The sequence below is a fragment of the Triticum urartu genome, chromosome 3A (assembly GCF_056163025.1).
Source record: "Triticum urartu cultivar PI428250 chromosome 3A, HENAU_Tu73, whole genome shotgun sequence".
NCBI lineage: Eukaryota > Viridiplantae > Streptophyta > Magnoliopsida > Poales > Poaceae > Triticum > Triticum urartu.
This window is the reverse complement of record NC_141875.1, coordinates 563,136,140-563,157,057: the sequence shown is the minus strand read 5'-3', so window position 1 is coordinate 563,157,057 and position 20,918 is coordinate 563,136,140. Positions and strand designations below refer to the sequence as shown.

General features: G+C 43.1%; 2 protein-coding genes and 1 long non-coding RNA gene across 5 annotated transcripts; 2 read left to right on the top strand and 1 right to left on the bottom strand.

The window, feature by feature from the left end:
* Nucleotides 1–4,605: 4,605 nt before the first annotated feature.
* On the bottom strand, nucleotides 4,606–19,935 carry LOC125545093 (uncharacterized). Of its 3 annotated transcripts, none has more exons than XR_015619400.1 (5): nucleotides 19,692–19,935; nucleotides 12,842–13,133; nucleotides 11,493–12,768; nucleotides 5,724–5,808; nucleotides 4,606–5,168 (listed from the first exon to the last, which is right to left on the bottom strand). It is a non-coding gene; the product is annotated as an uncharacterized LOC125545093 (long non-coding RNA). The 3 variants fall into 3 exon arrangements; XR_007299894.2 differs by having other exon boundaries at nucleotides 12,863–13,133; XR_015619401.1 differs by lacking the exon at nucleotides 5,724–5,808 and having other exon boundaries at nucleotides 11,493–13,133.
* On the top strand, nucleotides 4,948–11,162 carry LOC125545091 (senescence-induced receptor-like serine/threonine-protein kinase). Its single transcript, XM_048708954.2, has 12 exons — nucleotides 4,948–5,098; nucleotides 5,336–5,903; nucleotides 6,070–6,563; nucleotides 7,138–7,282; nucleotides 7,445–7,516; nucleotides 7,604–7,669; nucleotides 7,745–7,825; nucleotides 8,603–8,757; nucleotides 8,873–9,108; nucleotides 9,267–9,396; nucleotides 10,191–10,250; nucleotides 10,318–11,162. The coding sequence occupies exons 1-12, from the start codon at nucleotides 4,948–4,950 to the stop codon at nucleotides 10,986–10,988; spliced, it is 2,829 nt and encodes a 942-aa protein (XP_048564911.1). The 3' UTR covers nucleotides 10,989–11,162.
* Nucleotides 12,928–19,456, top strand: LOC125545092 (senescence-induced receptor-like serine/threonine-protein kinase). Its single transcript, XM_048708955.2, has 12 exons — nucleotides 12,928–13,060; nucleotides 13,297–13,858; nucleotides 14,025–14,524; nucleotides 14,765–14,909; nucleotides 15,194–15,265; nucleotides 15,352–15,417; nucleotides 15,493–15,573; nucleotides 16,264–16,421; nucleotides 16,538–16,773; nucleotides 17,033–17,162; nucleotides 18,451–18,510; nucleotides 18,593–19,456. Exons 1-12 carry the CDS (start codon nucleotides 12,952–12,954, stop codon nucleotides 19,270–19,272), a joined length of 2,799 nt encoding a protein of 932 aa, XP_048564912.1. The 5' UTR covers nucleotides 12,928–12,951; the 3' UTR covers nucleotides 19,273–19,456.
* Nucleotides 19,936–20,918: the final 983 nt, after the last annotated feature.

The window sequence follows — 20,918 nt, the reverse complement described above, 5'->3', positions numbered from 1 at the left end:
TTGAACCTGTTCCCACGAAGTAGGGCAGCCAACGGACCGCTGGGCAGAGCGACGCCACCCCCGGGCGGACAGCCGCTGCTCCCGCATCCAGGAGACCGAGGGTTGCACCCCATCAAGGCTGGTTGGTGGCAGCCGCGGCCGGAGTGGCCAGCTACGCGGGGAGGGGGAGGGGGAGCGGGGAGGATGGAGGGAACGACTCCTGGTTCCCCTTGTGCTTATACAATATGTTTGCAGGGCCGGCCCTGGGGGTATGGCGGCGGGGCGACGGCCCAGGGCCCAAGCGAGGAGGGGGGCCCATGACAAAGTATATATCTATATTATAGCCCAGCAAAAAATAGGTAAAAATAATACAAAAGAACTAGAGAAAAGAAATAAGATGGGCTAGGCCCATCAAATAGCTAGCGAGCCATCGCTGATCGATTAACGAACGCGAAGTCGCGAAGCGGCACCGTGACTCACGCCAGTTGGCAGACAGACGACTGCTCGTTTTCCTTTTCCTTCATAGGTTAGGTTCGTCAGGCGCCGTGACGCCCGTTGGCCTCCTCGCTCCGTCGCTCGGTGCCTTGCCGTGTCATCCTCGCCTCGCCCGCCGCTGGCCCGCTGCCCGCTGGAGCGCGTGCTGCACGACAGTTCAGCAACCCAGCGGCCCGGCCATCCGGCATCCGGCAAGGCGGCACCGCGGCAATACGTATATAAGTATACATCCGACTGGCGACTACAAGTCTTGAAGTCTGCAACGCGGCCGTCCCCAATCCCTAAAGTACGTTTGAATGTTTCCATCCATGTTCCTCAGTTCCAGTCCATCCCCCAAACCCTAATTTGACAATTTCAGCACTTTATTTATTCTTTATTTAGTATTTAATTACGGATTCAACTATACATCCATGATCCATCCTCCAATTTCAGTATGCACGAAGTTTTAAAATTTTCTAATTCAATCTATCATTTTTTTTGTCATTCTATGTACATGTCTAGGGTTCCAATCATCTGATGTATAAATTCCTAATTCTTTGTATCCTCTTTTGATCTTTTCTTCGTGATTGTAGGACATTAGCCTGCCATGTTACCTAAGAAGAAGCAATTGTCGGGTGCTGAAAAAAGAAGAAAAAAGAAAGAAAGTGATCCGAAAATTCTACCATTGAAGGGTTCTTTGAATAACTTCTTTACATCTTCAAGCAATGTTGATGTCATTGAAGAACAGGGGCAAGAAACTACTCCCGAAGAAACCTTTTTTGAAGCACTGAAGTATTATTGTTGTCGATGGAGTCAGTCTAATTTGGTTATTATTGTTCTCGATGGAGTCATTTGAATTATTATAGTCAAATTTTAAACTAAAGATGTGTGACTGAAAGTTACTCTTAATAAGTCATATATATAACACACACGCATACATATATATGGTCTTAGGACTTAGCACATAGGGGCCCATGTCGTCGAGTTCGCCTAGGGCCTCCCAAAACATAGGACCGGCCCTGTATGTTTGTAGTCTGTAGCTTTCCTTCTTCAATCTGTATATGCCGTCTAGGGTTGCGTCCTGATTTTCTTTTATTTTTCATTGTTTGTAAGGTCTTGTTGGCTATTATTATAGCTGGTTGATGGCTTTATTAATACAAAATCAAGGTCAGTTCAAGCCTTTTCTTTAAAAAAGATCAGACGACCGACCTATAGAAAAAGGCGACAAAACTGGTTAGACAGTCATCCCAGATCTAGCTAGACAGAATCGAGAGGCCTTACAAAACTAGCTTTCCAAGGAAGCCAAAGATGGTCGTACACAGAAAAAGCCCCAAGAAAAAAAAAACCGTCGCCGATCACTCCACGAACAATGTTGTCCAAGACCACCCAAACGAAATACTCCCTCCGTTTCTCAATATTTATCCTTTTTTTGAGATTTCAACAAATGACTACGACATACAATGCAAAATGAATGAATCTACATTTAAAATATGTTTACATACATTCATATGTAATAGTTTATTTGAAATCTTTAAAATAACAAATATTTAAGAACGGAGGAAGTATAAGGCAAAGATCAAGCCCTTACGAGGTTCCCCGGGGCACCGGAAGCCACTCGAGGCAAGGAGAAGCGGTCATTATCATACAACAACCTGCCAGCCAGATGCGCTCTACTCCCTCCTTTCCTAAATATAAGTATTTTTAGAGATTTGAATATGGACTACATATAGATGAATATAGATGTATTTTAGAGTGTACATTCAGTCATTTTGCTTCATATGTACTTCCTCTGTCTCTAAATATAAGTATTTTAAAGATTCCACTATGGACTACATACAAAGTAAAATGAGTGAATCTACAATCTAAAATATGTCTATATATATATATATATATATATATATATATATATAGTTTGTAATGGAATATCTAAAAAAACTTACATTTAAGAATGGATGGAATAGTTCATATTAGAATTTTTATAAAAAAAGACTTATATTTAGAAACGAAAGGAGTATCGTGCACGCATGCATCATCGCGACGGTGACGCATGTGGGTATTTTCAAATGAAAAAAATAATCATTCGGCCAATCCTCCCATGTATTCAGAGAGCTTAAACCAGGACGCGTTCTGCTTTGTTTGATGCTCATGCTGAATGCACAGGATCACTGGCGGAGCTATGTGTATGGCTAGGGGGGCTGTGGCCCCCCCAAACCTGGTAGCTTTTGTGAAGAATTTTTTTGGGATGACATAGATTGAGAAAAATAGGGACTTTTACCCCTTCATAAAGACATATTTTGTCAACCCCCCTCCCTCCCCCCCCCCCAAATGATCCTGTGCTAGCTCATGACGCGTTCTGCTTTGTTTGATGCTCATGCTGGATGCACAGGATCACTGGCGGAGCTATGTGTATGGCTAGGGGGGTTGTGGTCCCCCCAAGCCTGGTAACTTTTGTGAAGAATTTTTTTGGGATGACATAGATTGAGAAAAATAGGGACTTTTACCCCTTCATAAAGACATATTTTGTCAACCCCCCTCCCTCCCCCCCAAATGATCCTGTGCTAGCTCATGACGCGTTCTGCTTTGTTTGATGCTCATGCTGGATGCACAGGATCACTGGCGGAGCTATGTGTATGGCTAGGGGGGTTGTGGTCCCCCCAAGCCTGGTAACTTTTGTGAAGAATTTTTTTTGGGATGACATAGATTGAGAAAAATAGGGACTTTTACCACTTCATAAAGCCAAATTTTGTCAACCCCCCCCCCCCCCCCCCCCCCCCCTCAAAATGATCCTGTGCTAGCTCCGCCACTGAGGATGCAAACCATCGAACAACTGTCCGGTATGTATGCATGTATACGTATTCAACGGGATCTTCTTCTTTCCTAGCCACGCGCGTTCAACACGGTCGTCATTATGGTGACAATACAAACCCGGCCAGGTCCCTTCTCTGGAGAAAGGAAAGGGCAGAGGGTGCCGCGTCGTCCTCGTCTCCCTCACACGGGCTCGCGCAAAAGTCCATCCCACTTTGGGTTAAAAAAAGCATCGCATAGTATTGTCAAGAAAAGCATTCCTTCCGAGTGCAGTGTCTCGGTGCCCAGGCTCATCCGCACCCAGTAAAAAAAATCACAACAAATAAAAAAATCAAAAAATTCCAAAAAAAATTGCATGGTAGAAAATTTGTCGCGTCCGCCCCAATTTTCAGACCATTTGGATATCTCAATATCTCTCAGCAAAAAAGACAAATCGGATCAAAACAATGCATGAACGGTAAGCTTTTTTTACAGATCCCGAATTTGTCTTTTTTTGCCGAGAGCTGCTCAGATGTCCAAATGATTTGAAAACTGAAGCGAACCTCACGTATCAAATTATCTACCATGCAAAAGAAAAAAATTATAATTTTTGTAGTATTTGTTTTGATTTTTTTTCCTCGGCATGCGTGCAGATGAGCCCGGGCTCAAAAGTGGATTATCGATTACTTCTTTCTTATATCAGCTCAGTTTGGCCATGCTGGGTTTGGTCTTGGAACTGCATCTTTCATTTTGTCTTCTATATTACCGTAGCCTGTTTCTCAGTAAGAGTGTCATCTGCATGCCTACTGGATACACACCGGAGGACTGGGAAATCATGGCAAGAATAACATATCACAGGTGGTTGTATGAGCTTCCTTTTGCATTGCATCACTTAAGATGGTCTGAAGAAAACCAGTAGCCACAACAAACAACAACGGAGAGAGAGAGAGGGGTCACCCTGCCATACCCCTCTTCTACATTCAACGTCTGGCCCTGGGACACTATTAAGAAGGACAGCCGATGTACCTATAGATAAACTTTGTTTTGTCCAACAACCGGCCGGTATGTACGTAGAATGTAGTGCAGTCTGGGTGGGTGTGTTCTTCTTCCTACCCCCGTGCAGTCAACACGGTCGTCGTCGTGATTACGCTGACAAAACAAATCCAGGTCTTGCCTGTGGAGAAAAGAAGGGGTGGAGGCCTGGAGGGTGCTGCGTCGTCCTCGTTCACACTGCCCCGCCGCGCATACGTCCATGTCCATCTTCGCTTTGGGTTAAAAACTCGCATAATAATGTCAAGAAAAGCATTCATACTTTATATCAGCTCAGTCTGGGAATGCGCCTCAGCTTGGTCGCACTGGGTTTTGGTCTTCTAATAACTGTAGCTTGTTCCAGTTCTTTACTCCAGCACAGCCAGCGGACTGGTTCAAAAGAAAGATCAGCGTGCGCTCAAGGAGCGAGCTGCAGGTAGGGCCTCGTTATCACGCTGACGGGCAGCTGATTCTAGCAAAGATTATCAAACTGAACTCCATGGCAAGTCTTACCTTTAGACTAATGCAAGTAGCAGTTCACCTACTGATGGACAAAGCTTTCGCTTTCTTTATCACACCGCGCCGATTGAGCTCGGGTCACTAAAAATACAACTAAACCGGCCGCGTTAGCTGGTTTCCTCTGCCATATAAGTGCACAGGGTTGCTCTGTGGCACATAGGGATGCCTCTCGCCTGCAAGGCCTTGCAAAAACCCAAGAGTGCCATGGCGATCATCAGCTCGGCGAGTACAAAACTGACGTGGATCTTGGCACCGCTGCTCGTCCTGGCCACGACGACAATTCGAGTCCATGGCCAGCCTTCTTCTACCACTGGTAATGAAATCCGCGTCGTCCTGCTTTTCCCTCTAGATAGATCCCTGCACCTCTTTGACCTCTGCTCCATCTGCATGCACAGCTCAGTTTACTTCAGTCAGTTCAACTTAAGAAATCTCAGTTTACTTTGATCTTAACACTCGCATACTATTAGCTATTGGATATCTAGAGTTGTGATCTCTGAGCATATCTTAAACCTGAAACACATGAAACCGATACATACTCTCCGTTATGCAGGGTTCATAAGCCTCGACTGTGGATACAGAAACAATACTCCCTACACCGACAGCAGCATACGAGGAATACAGCACCAGTCCGACGTTGGATTCGTCGAGGGCGGTTTGACCCACCAAATAGCAGCAGTGTACATGGCTGGTGCCCCATATGAGAGCCAAAAAACCTTGAGGAGCTTCCCCAACGGCTCAAGGAATTGCTACACGCTGCCATCCACCCCTGGTAAAAAGCTGGTGAGGGCCTTGTTTACTTACGGCGACTATGACGGGTTGAACCGGACCATGGACGGGTCGCCATTTTTATTTGGGCTCCATATCGGTGCCAATTTCTGGGAGGCGGTAAACTTGACAAATTGGGATCCATCAAGCACAATATGGAAGGAGGTGCTCACCGTTGCTCCGGGCGACTCCGTGTCAGTCTGTCTCATAAACTTCGGTACAGGGACTCCGTTCGTGTCTGCGTTGGAGCTGAGGCCCCTGCAAGATTCAATGTACCCTTTTGTGAATACTTCGGTGTCAATCAGCTACTTTAGACGAATCAGATTTGGTCAAACCACTGACTTCATCACAAGGTGAGACAAGACTGACATCCAAAATCTTGCATTTGATCGTAATTATGCCTGACAATAGTTTAGAAGTGAGTTGGCTAGCTAGGAATGAAGTATTTGCTACTTAATCTGTTTCCTGAATCCTTGCAATTGCTTCTAACAAAAACTAATGTCTTTGTGTATGATGCAGATATCCATTGGACCCTTACGACCGGTTCTGGGAGGCCTGGTCCTACACCACCTACCCCTGGATCAGCCTAAACACTAGCACTCAAGTGAGGAGGCTACCCGGCGACAACACCTTCCAGGTACCAGAGGGCATCCTAAAGCAGGCCTCGACCCTAGACACAAACTACTCCTTCCTCGAGATCAACGTGACAGTGGGTCCCAACCTGGACGCCAAGAACCTGCAGCTTCTCCCGATCTTCCACTTTGCCGAGATCAACATCAGCAACCAGAACAGGAGGTTCAACATCTACAGCGACAACGACTTGCTGTTTCCAGACTTCTCACCGTCACGATTCCAGGCAGACAGCATGCATGAAAACGGGCGGTTCTTGCACAACCCTGCTGCGATCTTCCTCCTGAACAAGACGCGCAGCTCAAGGCTCCCGCCGCTCATCAATGCATTTGAGGTGTACTCGCTAGTGCGGATGGATAACCTCACCACTGACGCTGACGATGGTAAGATTAATGTATATACTGCATGTGCATTACACTTTTGTCATGTATACGTAGCAGATTCACATGATCATCATGCAGTTTATTCAGTTGGTGGAACAGCACCTCCAGCTTCCTGCATTTAAACAATTCTTAATTACGAAGATCTCACTGTGTAGACTCCCGAAGGTCCTCAACTCCATTTTACATTATCAATATCCACATTAAAGTAATAGAAACAAGTGTATCAACCAGCTGATTCAGTAGTAACTCCTTAGCAAGAAACCTTCTAAAGTTCAATTGCCAATGAGCCATGGCCAAGACTATAGTAGATAAATACTCACTTCATCCCATAATGTAAGACGTTTTTTGACACTACACTAGAGTCCAAAAACGTCTTACATTATGGGACGGAGGGAGTAGATCAATACAATTTATTCACTTCTATTAAATAGATAAAACTTGCATATGAAATAACTTTGCAACTAGTTAAGTTAATGTTTACATTTTTTTTAATACATATGAGGGCCCATACCCAACATATACAGCATTCTTTATTCTGTTCATATTTAATTCCATTGTTTTCTGGGCCTTGTAGTCAATTACATGAAAGAAGTCAAGAAACACTACAATTTGGCACGAATAAACTGGAATGGAGATCCATGCTCCCCCAGAGACTATTCCTGGGAAGGTTTGACTTGCGACTACTCTAAGAGAAACCAGAATCCGAGGATTGTTGCAGTGTAAGAACATAACCAGGACTTGTACCATATACATTTTGGAATCTAAACATCACAATTCATATTTTTAACCTTTGAAGTATATTGTATTTGTATATGGTATAAGAAACACTCGTCACGTGCCTTACTAGCTATTATCTTGTACTAAAATGAGTTGTTTTGCAGAGATCTGTCTAATAGTGGACTGAAAGGTGGATTAGTCATATCATTCATGAACATGGCATCACTGGAGAACTTGTAAGTAGTGCCTACCACTAAATATTAATGGGCTAAATGGGATTATTTGTGACATTTTTTATGACCCTAAGCACAAAACATATGTAGGGATTTATCACACAACAATTTGACAGGAGCTATTCCAGACTACCAAATAAAGTCACTCAAAGTTCTGTAAGTCTCTCTGCTTAATATAATATTTGGTTGATGATATAAAATTTAGAGAATAATTTTAACTTTATTTTACAGCGATTTGTCATATAACCAGCTCGATGGACCAATACCTAATTCTATTCTTCAAAGATCTCAGGCTGGTCTACTTGACTTAAGGTTTGTAAGCTCTGTTGCACAGTTCCTTTTCTTTTAACTGAATGTTTCGCAATTTTTGACTACAGAAAAAATAGATCAAATTAAACAACTACACTCAAAAGAAACAGGGTTGAGCTTCATAGAAAAATCAAGGTTTAGCAACAGTCTTTGCAAATACAATGTAAATACGCCACACTTCATCAAACAAGATTTACACAAGTTTGACTTTCTATGGCCACAGTTTAGTTGGTGTTATATTTTGTGTCGTGCCACACTTTTCTAATGTCATGCTGCAGCAGCACCATGGCTGTGTGCATCGCTTGATGCAGAGGCCGGGCGTAATCCTCCTTTTCCAAAAGAAAAAAAATGCCGCAGCAGCACCACTTGTCGTACATGTGAACAGTTATCAAATTTGACGAAGTTGTGATGGCCAATTCAGGTGCCACAAGAAGTGTGTGTAGCAACACTTTTGCAGAGCATTACATTGATTCAAGCATGCCCTCAGTTACATGTACTAGCATCTAGTAACTATAAAAGCTTTATTGTCTATGGGCATTCAAGATGAGAAATAGATAAGGACCTTAGTAACTGCACATAATTTACGAACCATCAAGTTTCTTCTGTTAGAGTGCATATATGAGAAACCATGAAGTTTATTCGTTCAGAGTGCATACATGTTTAGCATGTTAGTCGTGTTAGAACATGGAGGCATCTTCTAATCATAATTTTGTAGAGCTGTTGTAGCTAACATTGTATTAATTCATTTTTTTCCTATATGTTGTGTAATGGTGCCACTAGGTTAGAAGGCAATCCCGTATGCTCAAAAGTCAAAGATACGTACTGTTCAAATAAGAAGAATACCAAATCTACCATGCTCGTCGCAGTGATAGTTCCTGTAGTACTGGTATCCCTCCTAGTAGTGATGTGCATACTCTGGAAATTGTGCTGGAAAGGTAAAATAAAATTTTCCTCTCTTAAACTCTCTTTCATCAATGGAATAGGTGGTAGACATTAAACAGCAGCTTCACCCAAAACTTTCATGTAACACACTACTTTATGATTCTGCAGGGAAGTCAGGAGACAATGAGGATTATGCTATGTATGAAGAGGAAACGCCCCTACATATTGATATCAGACGGTTCACATACGCAGACCTGAAACACATAACAAACGACTTCAAACAAATCGTTGGAAAAGGAGGTTTTGGTACTGTTTATCATGGCACAATGGAAAATGGTGAGGAAGTAGCTGTTAAGGTGCTTATGGAGACATCAATAGCAGAGTCAACAGATTTCCTCCCTGAGGTATACCACAAAACCAACTAGGCCAAATCAATAATTTCTTCAATAGGAAGTAAACTATAAGTGTGCAAGATATCAACCCTTTCCAGAGTCCATATCCAATTAAATGATGCAATTGTCTTCAGCTCTAGGATGATTGGTAACTATATCTGTTGCTGCAGGTGCAAACCTTGTCCAAAGTTCATCACAAGAATCTCGTGACTCTACAAGGATATTGCCAGAACACGAAGTGCCTAGCCCTCATTTATGACTTCATGCCCAGAGGAAATCTTCAGCAGCTTTTAAGAGAAGGTTTTCCCTCCACTATTTCAATTTTTCTATCAAACATAGTTGACTTAGGTAATGTTTTACATCATTCAAAATCAATAACTATAAAGAGACCAACACGCCAATAGCTTTTATTAACCACTTGGAAACCACCTACCCGCCAAACTTTATATTGTGCGTTGCAGCATAATATAAAATTTGGCAGGACCTAGCATAATTTAAAAAAAACTCGAATCAAATAAATCTGGCTTTGACACCCTTGATCCTACTGTAAACAAGGAGATTTTTAATAAAACCTGATTTCCTTGTCAAAGGTTTAGTTGATTGTATAGACTGTTATTGCTGCTGCTAATCAATACACTTGAGTTGGTGGACCTAGTTCTTCTTTGAGCTTTTCTTTTTTGGAATTTTTTCTTAGAATTGTCCATTGCCAAATTCATAAGCATGGCATAGTCATAGATACTCGGCTAACAAATTGGGGCACCACAGTTACATACCTCTACTCAGTCATAATTATGACTCGATAGTTACATATTTGAAATCAGTAAGAAACAAAACAACGACAGAGGTACATATTCAAAGAATACTTCAATAGACCATAATACTTATTAAAGAGAAGAAAAAGCAGTGACCTCTCAAAGATCAAGTGCCTATTTATGCCAGGTTCAGACCATAATAGACCAATTGATAACATGCTTAATCATTGTGGTTTAAACATCATTCTGAAGTTAAATGTGCAAAAATTATAAAGCTAGTATGTATGCTACCATGCATGTATCTTGTGGCACTTGCATTAACTTTGGTACGTCTTGATGCAGGAGATGACTACGGTTTGACTTGGGAACAGCGACTTCATATTGCACTTGATTCGGCACAAGGTTCACATTTCATTTTGCATGCTTTCTTTTAGGTGATGTATGCATATGCTGACAAAGTAAACTACAGGACTGGAATATCTACACGAGTCATGCACCCCATCAATAGTTCACAGAGATGTCAAGACCGCCAACATCCTTCTGGACAAGAACCTGGTGGGGATAATAGCTGATTTTGGGCTTTCACGTGCTTTTAATGATGCACACACGCACATATCTACTGTTGCTGCTGGCACTCTCGGCTACCTCGACCCCGAGTACCATGCAACTTTCCAGCTCACCATCAAGACAGACGTTTACAGCTTCGGCATTGTGCTCTTGGAGATCATCACTGGCAAGCCCCCGGTATTGATGGACCCTCACACCTACCACCTACCAAACTGGGTACGCCAAAAGATTGCGAAAGGCAGTATTCAAGATATCGTGGACAAGAGGCTGTTGGATCAGTACGACGCCAATGCCCTGCAGAGCGTGGTGGATCTTGCCATGAACTGCGTAGAGAGTGCAGCCATCGACAGGCCAAGCATGACCGAGGTTGTTTCAAGGCTAAAAGTGTTGTTGCCAACGACTCCAAGCCAGAAACAGTATGCTTCCCCGTCCTCCACGAAGTCCATGAATGATGAAATGCGAAAGCAGTTCCAGCTGTTGATTTCTGGAGAAGTCAACGACGAGAGCTCCAGCTCCTTCCAGTCTGGCTATACCAGTCGGATGACACAACTGGTCCCCTTATCTGGACGGTGAAAGGAAAATGCCTGCGAGTTATTGTTGCGTCTGCTTAGACAAAGTTTGGTAGTTTGCTCAACTTGTCATGATTGGTCGTAGATAAACAGAAATCCAGTCATTTTGTTTCCATTTTCTGATCCTGCTTGTTGTTTGGATGAGGGGTAAAAGAAATTGTGCGAAGTTTGGTATTTTTGTTCAAGGAATTTTCAGACAGGGAGCACCTACTTCCACCTGAGAACTCGGTGATCTGTTAATTGGCACTCGAACATTAGGTTCCAGACCAAATCTAAAACAAGCTAAACACTGCAGCTTAAGAACTCCGCATTTTCATTACCCCCAATCCCTCAGTCCCTCTTGCAATGCTGTTGAATCGTATTAAACATACGTGCTCGTACTACCAAATCCTCTGAGCATTTCCCCGGTTGGAGTTACTACGACTCTAATTAGTATGAGCGAGTTGGCACCTGAGCTACGAAGATGGTGATGCGAATGCAGGGGAAGAAATGCAACCGCGTGACATACCTAACCTCGTCGCCGGTCGCCCGCAGGCGGCTCATCGACTCGGCCGCTTACTGCAGCGCCTCCAGGCGGAGACCCGAGATGTTGTGGCGGTGGCCTTGTGGGAGAGAAGGTGGGCGGGGCAATCCCGCGCCGTGCGTGAACCCATGGCCGCCACCCCCGACGGCGACGGTAGAGGGGAGGGCCTTGCCTGCTCAGTGTAATGCAATCTGGTCCCTCAAACGGAAAACGTTGTGCAATCTGGTCCCCCGATCCCCAAATGCGAGAGTCGAGGCGCGCGTGTAGAATCGCCCGTGTTTCTCGGCGTGCCTCCGCGTGCGCCGACCCCGGAGAGCGCGCGTGGTCCTGCAGACCGTGCGCCGCCATTTCGCAGTGACCGCGGCCGGCACAGGGCGAGGAAGCCGTCGCCGCCTTGTCGATAAACTAGATTGCGGGAGTTGATTGACGCGTTCCTCTACGTAAGCGGGACAGGGGCACCTACCCCAAACTAGATTAGTAGATTGGAACCAAGTTCAAATCCCTTATAGACGTAGAGTAAATATAATATAAGAGCGTTTTTGACATTAATTACTATATTAATGTTAAAAATGCTCTTATATTATGAAACGGAGGGAGTACTATACAGTCTTCGACGCGCGACCAAGTGCCATCCCCCGCGTACGCGCTGATGAAACTCGATATTCATCATCATCATGGTAATAAAAATACAGTTTGTCTAATTCACATCTAGATGTTTTTTAAGGATGTCACATCTAAGCTTCCACAAGTATATAATGCAGCAGCAAAAAACAAAAAAATTGACCACAAGCAGAGTGGACATCAACTTAAATGTGACATAATTATGTCACATCTAGATGTGTCCTAAACAGATCCATAAAAATAATAAGAATCCTATTGACATTTGAGACCGACCGACCGGCGGACATGCGTCCTCCGAGCTCACACCCGGTCGTTCTTATATCGCCCTGCGAATCGGTCGGGCTCGCTGGAACTCGCTCCTTTTTTTTATCTGAATGATTGCAGGTCGCAGCAGTAGTTTTATCTGGCACACCAGACTGGTTCAGAGAACCGTCAACGTCAGTTGCTTTAGATATGGGCGATCCGCAGGCCCGATTCGCCCGCCCGCCCAAACAATTGTGCCCGAGTTGGGACTTGGCTATCAGGCTGACGAGCGGTTCGTTGGCCGCATACGGAAGACTGCAGAGCGCCGCGACATTTGGCGTGCGGCCTATCCTCCATGCCAAGTTGCATCCATTTCTTTCACCACAAGGTTTACCTACTGGTGAGCAAAACATTTTGTTAAATTGAAGGCCAAGCCCAAGTCAAACTAAATACTCAAAACACCAACAAACCATTAAGAAAAAACACTACACCGCGTTTGGTGTTTTCCCTGCTATATAGTTGCACAAGTCTTTTGTACTGAACGGCTGTTTCTTGCTTCCAAAAATTGCGAGAGAGAACCATGGCGATCAGCTTCAGTTCCTTGGCGAGCATGGAGTTGACATGGATCCTGGCGCTGCTGCTCATCCTGGTCACCATGATTCAAGTCCATGGCCAGTCTACAACCGCTGGTAATGCAATACTCCCGGCTTTTCCCTTCTACGTACTGTTCTACACCATGCACCTCTTTGAGCTCTGCTCCATCTGCATGCACAGTTCACTTTACTTTAGCTTGCAATTTAAGAAGTTCCACTCTGAAATCTTACATTTCAACAAATTCTTAGCTGCCAAATACCTAGTTGCACATGTCATGACAATCTTAAACTTGAAACACATGAAACTGATACATACTCTCTCCATCACGCAGGGTTTGTAAGCATCGATTGTGGATGGACAAATAGCAGTGCCTACAACGATAGCGCACTAGGACTACAGTTCTATTCTGACGGTGGATTTGTTGAGGGCGGTTTGAGCCATGATATTTCAGCAGAGTCCATGGCTGGTGCAGGGAATGAGCAACAGAAAACCCTCAGGAGCTTCCCTAACGGCTCCCGAAATTGCTACACACTGCCATCCATCACCGGCAAGAAGTATATGCTGAGGGCCACATTTACTTACGGCAACTACGATGGGTTGAACAGGACTATGGATGGGTCAACGTTTTTATTCGGGCTACATATAGGCGTCAATTTCTGGGAGGCTGTGAACTTGACAAACTGGGATCAGGCAGTATGGAAGGAGGTGCTCACCGTTGCTCCGGCCAACAACCTGTCGGTCTGTCTGATAAACTTCGGTACAGGGACTCCGTTCGTGTCTTCATTGGAGCTGAGGCCACTTCAAGATCTGATGTACCCTTTTGTGAATTCTTCGGTGTCAATCAGCTACTTTAAGCGGATCAGATTTGGTAACACCACTGAATTTCTCACAAGGTAAGATACAGTTGGCATCCACAATGATTTTGGATTTGATCTTAATTATGCCTGACAATGGTTTTAAATTCGGTTGGCTAGCTCGGCAAAGTGTTTGCTCCTTAATCTGTTTCCTGAAACCTGCAATCACTTCTAACAAAAGCTAATGTCTTTGTGTGCTATGAAGATATCCATTGGACCCGTACGACCGGTTCTGGGAGGCCTGGTCTTTCTTCTACAACACCTACCCCTGGATGACCCTAAACACTAGCAGTCCAGTGAGGAGACTACCCGGCGACAACACCTTCCAGGTACCAGAGGGCATCCTAAAGCAGGCCTCAACCATAGACACGAACTACTCCTTCCTCGAGATCAATGTGGGAGTGGGTCCCAACCTGGACGCCAAGAACCTGCAGCTTCTCCCGATCTTCCACTTTGCCGAGATCAACAGCAGCAACCCGAGCAGGAGGTTTGACATCTACAGCAACAACGAATTGCTATTCTCAGACTTCTCGCCGTCACGATTCCAGGCGGACAGCATGCACCAGAACGGGCGGTTCTTGCACAACCCTACTGCGACCTTCCTCCTGAACGAGACACGCAGGTCGAGGCTCCCTCCGCTCATCAACGCGTTTGAGCTGTACTCGCTCGTTCGGATGGATAACCTCACCACTGACTCCGACGATGGTGAGTTCAATGTATAAACTGCACGTGCATTACACATGTATATGTGGCAGATTCACATGATCATCATGCAATTTATTCACTTCTGTTCAATAGATAAAACTTGGATATGAAATAACTTTGCAACTGGTTAAGTTAATGTTTATTTTCTTTTTAATACATATATATGAGCGCCCAAAGCCAACATATACAGCTTTATTTATTCTGTTCATATTTGTTTCCATTGTCTTCTGGGTGTTGTAGTCAATTACATGAAGGAAGTCAAGAAACACTACAACTTGGCACGAATAAACTGGAATGGAGATCCATGCTCCCCAAGAGAGTATTCATGGGAAGGTTTGACTTGCGACTACTCTAAGAGCAACCAGAATCCGAGGATTGTCGCAGTGTAAGAGCATAACCAGGACTGTACCATATACATTTTGGACTTTAAGCATCACAATTCAATATTTTTAACCTTTGAAGCACATTACATTAGTAAGAGACACTAAGTCACATATCTTGCTGGCTAATATCTTGAAAACGCAGTTAATTTAGTTGAAAGCTTGAAAACACATGTAATTTAGTGTAAACCTGAACCACAGAATGATATTGTAATAATCTTTAAAAAACAAGTTAGCTGAATGCTATCACTAAATTAATAGACCTGCATTAAAATGAGTTGTTTTGCAGAAATCTGTCCACCAGCGGACTGAAAGGTGGATTAGGCATATCATTCATGAGCATGGTATCACTGGAAAACTTGTAAGTGGTGCCTACCACAAAATATTGATGGGCTAAGTGTGATTATTTTTGACATCCTTGTGACCCTAAGCACAAAACATATGTAGGGATTTATCACACAACAATTTGACAGGAGCTATTCCAGACTACCAAATAAAGTCACTCAAAGTTCTGTAAGTTTCTGTGCTGATTATAATCTTTGGTTAATGATATAAATTTTAGAAAATGTTTTAACTATCATTTTACAGTGATTTGTCATATAACCAGCTCGATGGACCAATCCCGGATTCTATTCTTCAAAGATCTCAGGCTGGTCTGCTTGACTTAAGGTTTGCCTGCTCTGTTGCGCAATTCCTTTTGTTTTAACTGAATGTTGCACGATTTATTACTACATAAAAAAATAGATCAAACTAAAAAAGAACACCGCAAAGAAACAGGGTTGAGCCTCATAGAAGAAATTCAAGGTTTAGCAACAGTCTTTGCACATATAACAAATATGCCACACTTTACCAGACTAGTGTTATGCAAGTCTGACTTTCTCTGGCCACAGTTTAGTTAGTGTCATACTTGTGGCCTACCACACTTTTCTAACGCCATGACGAAGCAGCCTCACTTGTTGTATAAAAGAAAACTTACAAATTTTACTAAGTTGTGATGGCTAATTTGGATTCCACAAAAAGTGTGTGAAGTCACTCTTCTGCAGAGCATTGAATTGATACAAGCATGTCCTCGGTTACATGTACTAGTACTACGATCTAGTAACTATACGCTCTATTCTCTATGGGCAACCAGTATGAGTGGTCGTAGAAAAGGACCTTAGTAACTGCAGGTGATTTACAAACCATTAAGTTTCTTCTTTTAGAGTGCATAGATAAGAAACCAAGAAGTTTGTTCTTTCAGAGTGCATACATGTTTAGTAGGTTAGTCGTGTTAGAAAACTGAGGCATCTTCTAGTCATAATTTTATAGCTAACATCTTATGAGTTCATTTTTCTATATGTTGTCTAATTGTGCCCCTAGATTAGAAGGCAATCCCATATGCTCAAAAGTCAAAGATACGTACTGTTCAAATAAGAAGAAGAAGACCACATCTACTGTGCTCATCGCAGTGATAGTTCCTGTGGTACTGGTATCCCTCCTAGTAGTGATGGGCATACTCTGGAAGTTTTACTGGAAAGGTAAAACAAAACTATATGCTCTAAATTTCCCTTTCATCAATGCAATAAGTGGCAGACATAAGACAGCAGCTTCGTACCTAAACTTTCATGTTAAACACAACTTCTTGACTCTGCAGGGAAGTCAGGAGACGATGAAGATTATGCTATGTATGAAGAGGAAACTCCCCTACATATTGATATCAGACGGTTCACATACGCAGAGCTGAAAGTCATAACTAACAACTTCCAATCAATCATCGGAAAAGGAGGTTTTGGTATGGTTTATCATGGCACACTGGAAAATGGTGATGAGGTAGCTGTTAAGGTGCTTATGGAGACATCAATAGCAGAATCAACAGACTTCCTCCCTGAGGTACAACACAAAATCAAGTAGGCCACTACAACACATTATTCAAGAAACATTTTTTTCTGAAACTGGAAGCTTTTATTACCCCCGTCCTCTGCATCATAGACGCATACAGCCTCAATTATTCCAACGTTTGTTACAAGTAATCCAAAAGTAAACTACAAGTCTGCATGACATCTAAAACCATTTCCACGGTCCATATTGAATAAAATGACGCAACTGGCTTCAGCTCTAGGATGTTTGGTAACTATATCTATTACCGCAGGTGCAAACTTTGTCCAAAGTTCATCACAAGAATCTCGTGACTTTGCAAGGATATTGCCAGAACAAGAAGTGCCTTGCACTCGTTTATGATTTCATGCCCAGAGGAAATCTTCAACAGCTTCTAAAAGGAGGTTCCTCTCTTAACTTTTCTAAATGTATCTATCAAGCATAATTGACTTATGTTTAACCAATCCAACTTGCATTTTGTTATTATCACCAACTTGCATTTGATTTCTACCGAGGCATTTGTACTTTAACTCAATAAAAGTGAATGTTCAATCAAACCTAAACCTGCTCAATCTAAAAGGTAAGTTGACCAATTCAGGGTTTTACTTCTTGAGAATCCAACAACTACATGCAGACCCAGATGCCAACATTGGGAGAGTAAATAATTGTAACCATATACATATAAAATGACAGCAATGGAATCCCAATCCCCTGCTTTTATTTGTAAAGTCTCTATTCCTCGGTGATCAAAGCCCAAAGATCTATGAACCACCTCATGTTTGACTAGCCAATTAGATAACCAACCCTGCTGCATTGTCTTCATATCTCCCTCTTTGTATAAATATTTCACATTTCGGATGCAAGTTTGAAAGATTGCCCTGCTTTTTATTTTTCTACACAAAAGAGCCCCTCTCCTAATTCACTAAGCTTTGGTTAAGAACTTGGGAATCACCTGCTTCTCAAATTTTACAAATATATTGTGCTTCACAGTATAAGAATAAATTTTGACAGGACCTAGTCATAAGTATAAAAAATAAATTCTAAAACTATTCTGGCTTTGACACGGTACTGCAGTCAGGATTTTCAAAACTGAATTTTCTTGTTAAAGGTGTAGTTTGATTGCCTAAACTGTTATTGCTGCTGCTAGTCAATACAGTTGAGTTGGTAGGCCTAATTTACTCTGTATATATAATGGACTAACAAGTGAGGCAACCGTAGCTGCATTCTTACAGCTGCACATTCCAAGTCTGAACCATGGCACGGTCATAGATATTTGGTTAACAAATTGGGGCTACCACAATTAAATTCTTAAGTCATAACCATGGCATGATAGTCACAAATTAGAAACATGTGCATCTTTCAAAAGCCAGTAAGAAACAAGAAAAACTAAGAGATATATGCTAAAAGAATTCCAATATCTTGGTCCGTTTGTTAACTGGAACTGTATATAAAAATGTCTGATAACAGAATGAAAAACAGTGATATCAAAGTGCCTGTTTATGCAGGTTTTAGATCTTAACGCGACAATTGATGCTATGGTTAATCATTTGTGTTTGTAACCATCATCTGTTAGCTTAAATATGTGCAAAGAGTCGATCTAAGAAAATATGTGCAGGGATTGCAAAACTGGTATATATATGCTAACATGCAGGTTTCAGATAGCCCTTACATTAATTTGGTACATGATTGCAGGAGATGATTATAGTTTGACTTGGGAACAGCGACTTTATATTGCCCTTGATGCTGCACAAGGTCCGTATTTCAATGATGTTTCTACCTTTAGGTCGTGTACGTATGTGTGTATTCATAAAGTATGAGTTCTAATAAACTACAGGACTGGAGTATCTACACGAGTCATGCACCCCATCAATAGTGCACAGAGATGTGAAGACCCCAAACATCCTGCTGGACAAGAATTTCGTGGGGGTCATATCTGATTTTGGGCTTTCACGGGCTTTTAATGATGCTCACACACACATATCTACTGTTGCTGCTGGCACTCTTGGCTACCTCGACCCTGAGTACCATGCAACTTTCCAACTCACTGTCAAGACAGACGTTTACAGCTTCGGAATCGTGCTCTTGGAGATCATCACCGGCCAATCCCCAGTATTTATGGACCCTCAAACCGTCCACCTACCGAATTGGGTGCGGCAAAAGATAGCTAAAGGCAGCATTCGTGATGTTGTAGACAAGAAGCTGCTGGATCAATACGATGCCAGTTCCCTGCAGGGTGCGGTGGACCTTGCCCTGAACTGCGTCGAAAATGCAGCCATCGACAGGCCCACCATGACAGAGGTTGTTTCAAGGCTCAAAACGTGGTTGCCAGCGGTTTCAAGCAACAAGCAGTCTGCTTCTGGGACTCCTCGACGCAAGTACTCCCTGAATACTGAAATGCCAAAGCAGTTCCAGTTGATGATTTCAGGAGTAAGCAACGCGGAGAGTTCCTTCCAGTCGTCTGGCTATACCGATGGGAATGGGATGTCACAAGCAACCATCTTTTCTGGACGGTGAAAAGGAAACGCCTATCATGTTACTATTACATCTTGCTTAGATAAAGTTGGGTAGTTTGCTTAACTGCATTGTGATTGATCGTCTGTAAACTGCAACTTCTAGCAATTTTTCGTTGTAAACATTGCTTGTTTATTACTACTCCCTATCAGTTTTCAAGCATGAAGCATCCTATTCCATTTGAGAACTCGGTGGTCCATTAATTGCTACTCGTACATTAAATCCGAACTTGTTTATTAGTTACTGTATTACACTGTCGCTTAAGAATTCCGCCTTTTATTCCCCAATCTCTCTTGCAAAGCTGTGGATTCAAATCAAAATACTTGTTTCGATCAAATCCTCTGAGCATTTCGGAGTTTGTGGAAACACAGAATCATAAGCCACAGCTACGAAAGGGCAGAAACGCAAAGCACGGGACATACCTAACCCTCGTCGACCGCCGTGGGCAGCTCCTCGACTGGGCGAGCGCGCTGCAATGGATCCTCCATCTCCGCGACTGCGGCGGCGGCCTGGTGGGAGTGCGGGGCACCGGGATGGCCTCTAGTCGCCCGCCGCGGGCAGTTTCTCGAATCGGCGGCGGTGCGCTGCAGTGTGCAGTGGCTCCATGTCCCGCGACTGTAGTGGTGGGGACCACTAGGATCTGACGGGGCAGGGCCACCCCGTAGGGTCCGCGAGCCGTGTCTGCCCAGCCCACGAGACAGCCCAACAGCTGTTATAATTTTTTTTCAGTACAGCAGCTGTAATAAAAAAATTTGAACATCAGCACACAAGCGCTCATACATACGCGCATACATTCATCCCTATAAACGTACACACGCACACTCTACTTCTATGAGTACCTCCGAGAGACTGAGCCGGCATGTCATCTTGAAATTTACGAAGTCACCGTAGGGGCCTCGCCATTGACGGAAACGTCTCCTCCCAATAAAAGTGCATCGCCGGAAATCGTGAAATAAATGCAGAAATAATGCGAACACCAGGACTTGAACCCTGGTCAGCTGAAAATAAATCCAGGAATAATGCAACTGTAATAATTTGGAGAAGTATATTTGCTCCTCTTAAGAAGTGACGTTTCTAATTGATCCTCTAATTTAACGAATATGAAAAAAGCCAAATCTTTATAATTTTAGTTCACATAGTACATTTCAACTACATATTTACACACATATTAAATCCAAACATAAAAATTAAGGTTCACACAATTCACGAATATTACAAAGTCATAGTTTTCTTGGAGCTGGGTATGAATTTCTCAGTTCTTGAAGCTAGGAATCTATGTATCCTATTTGCATTGTGCTCCGGCTCAATAGGATCCCCATTGGAGATGCACCGAAAGTTCTAAGGCATGCCTCTCTTATCTTCAATGATCATGTTATATGCAACACATGATGCAACATGTCATGATTTGCCATAGGATCTTGGTGTTCCAATACTCGGCATGGCCACGAATGATGGCAAAGTGCTTCTGAAGCACACCAAAAGCTCTCTTCACATCCTTGTCGACTTTTGACGCGTTGCAAAGTGAGATGTCCTGTTACCTTTAGGACGCACGGTTGTCTTGACAAATGTGACCCATGGAGGATATATGTCATCTGCAAGGTTCAATTGACAAAAGAAACAAATGAGATGAAAAAGCAAAAAAAACTCAC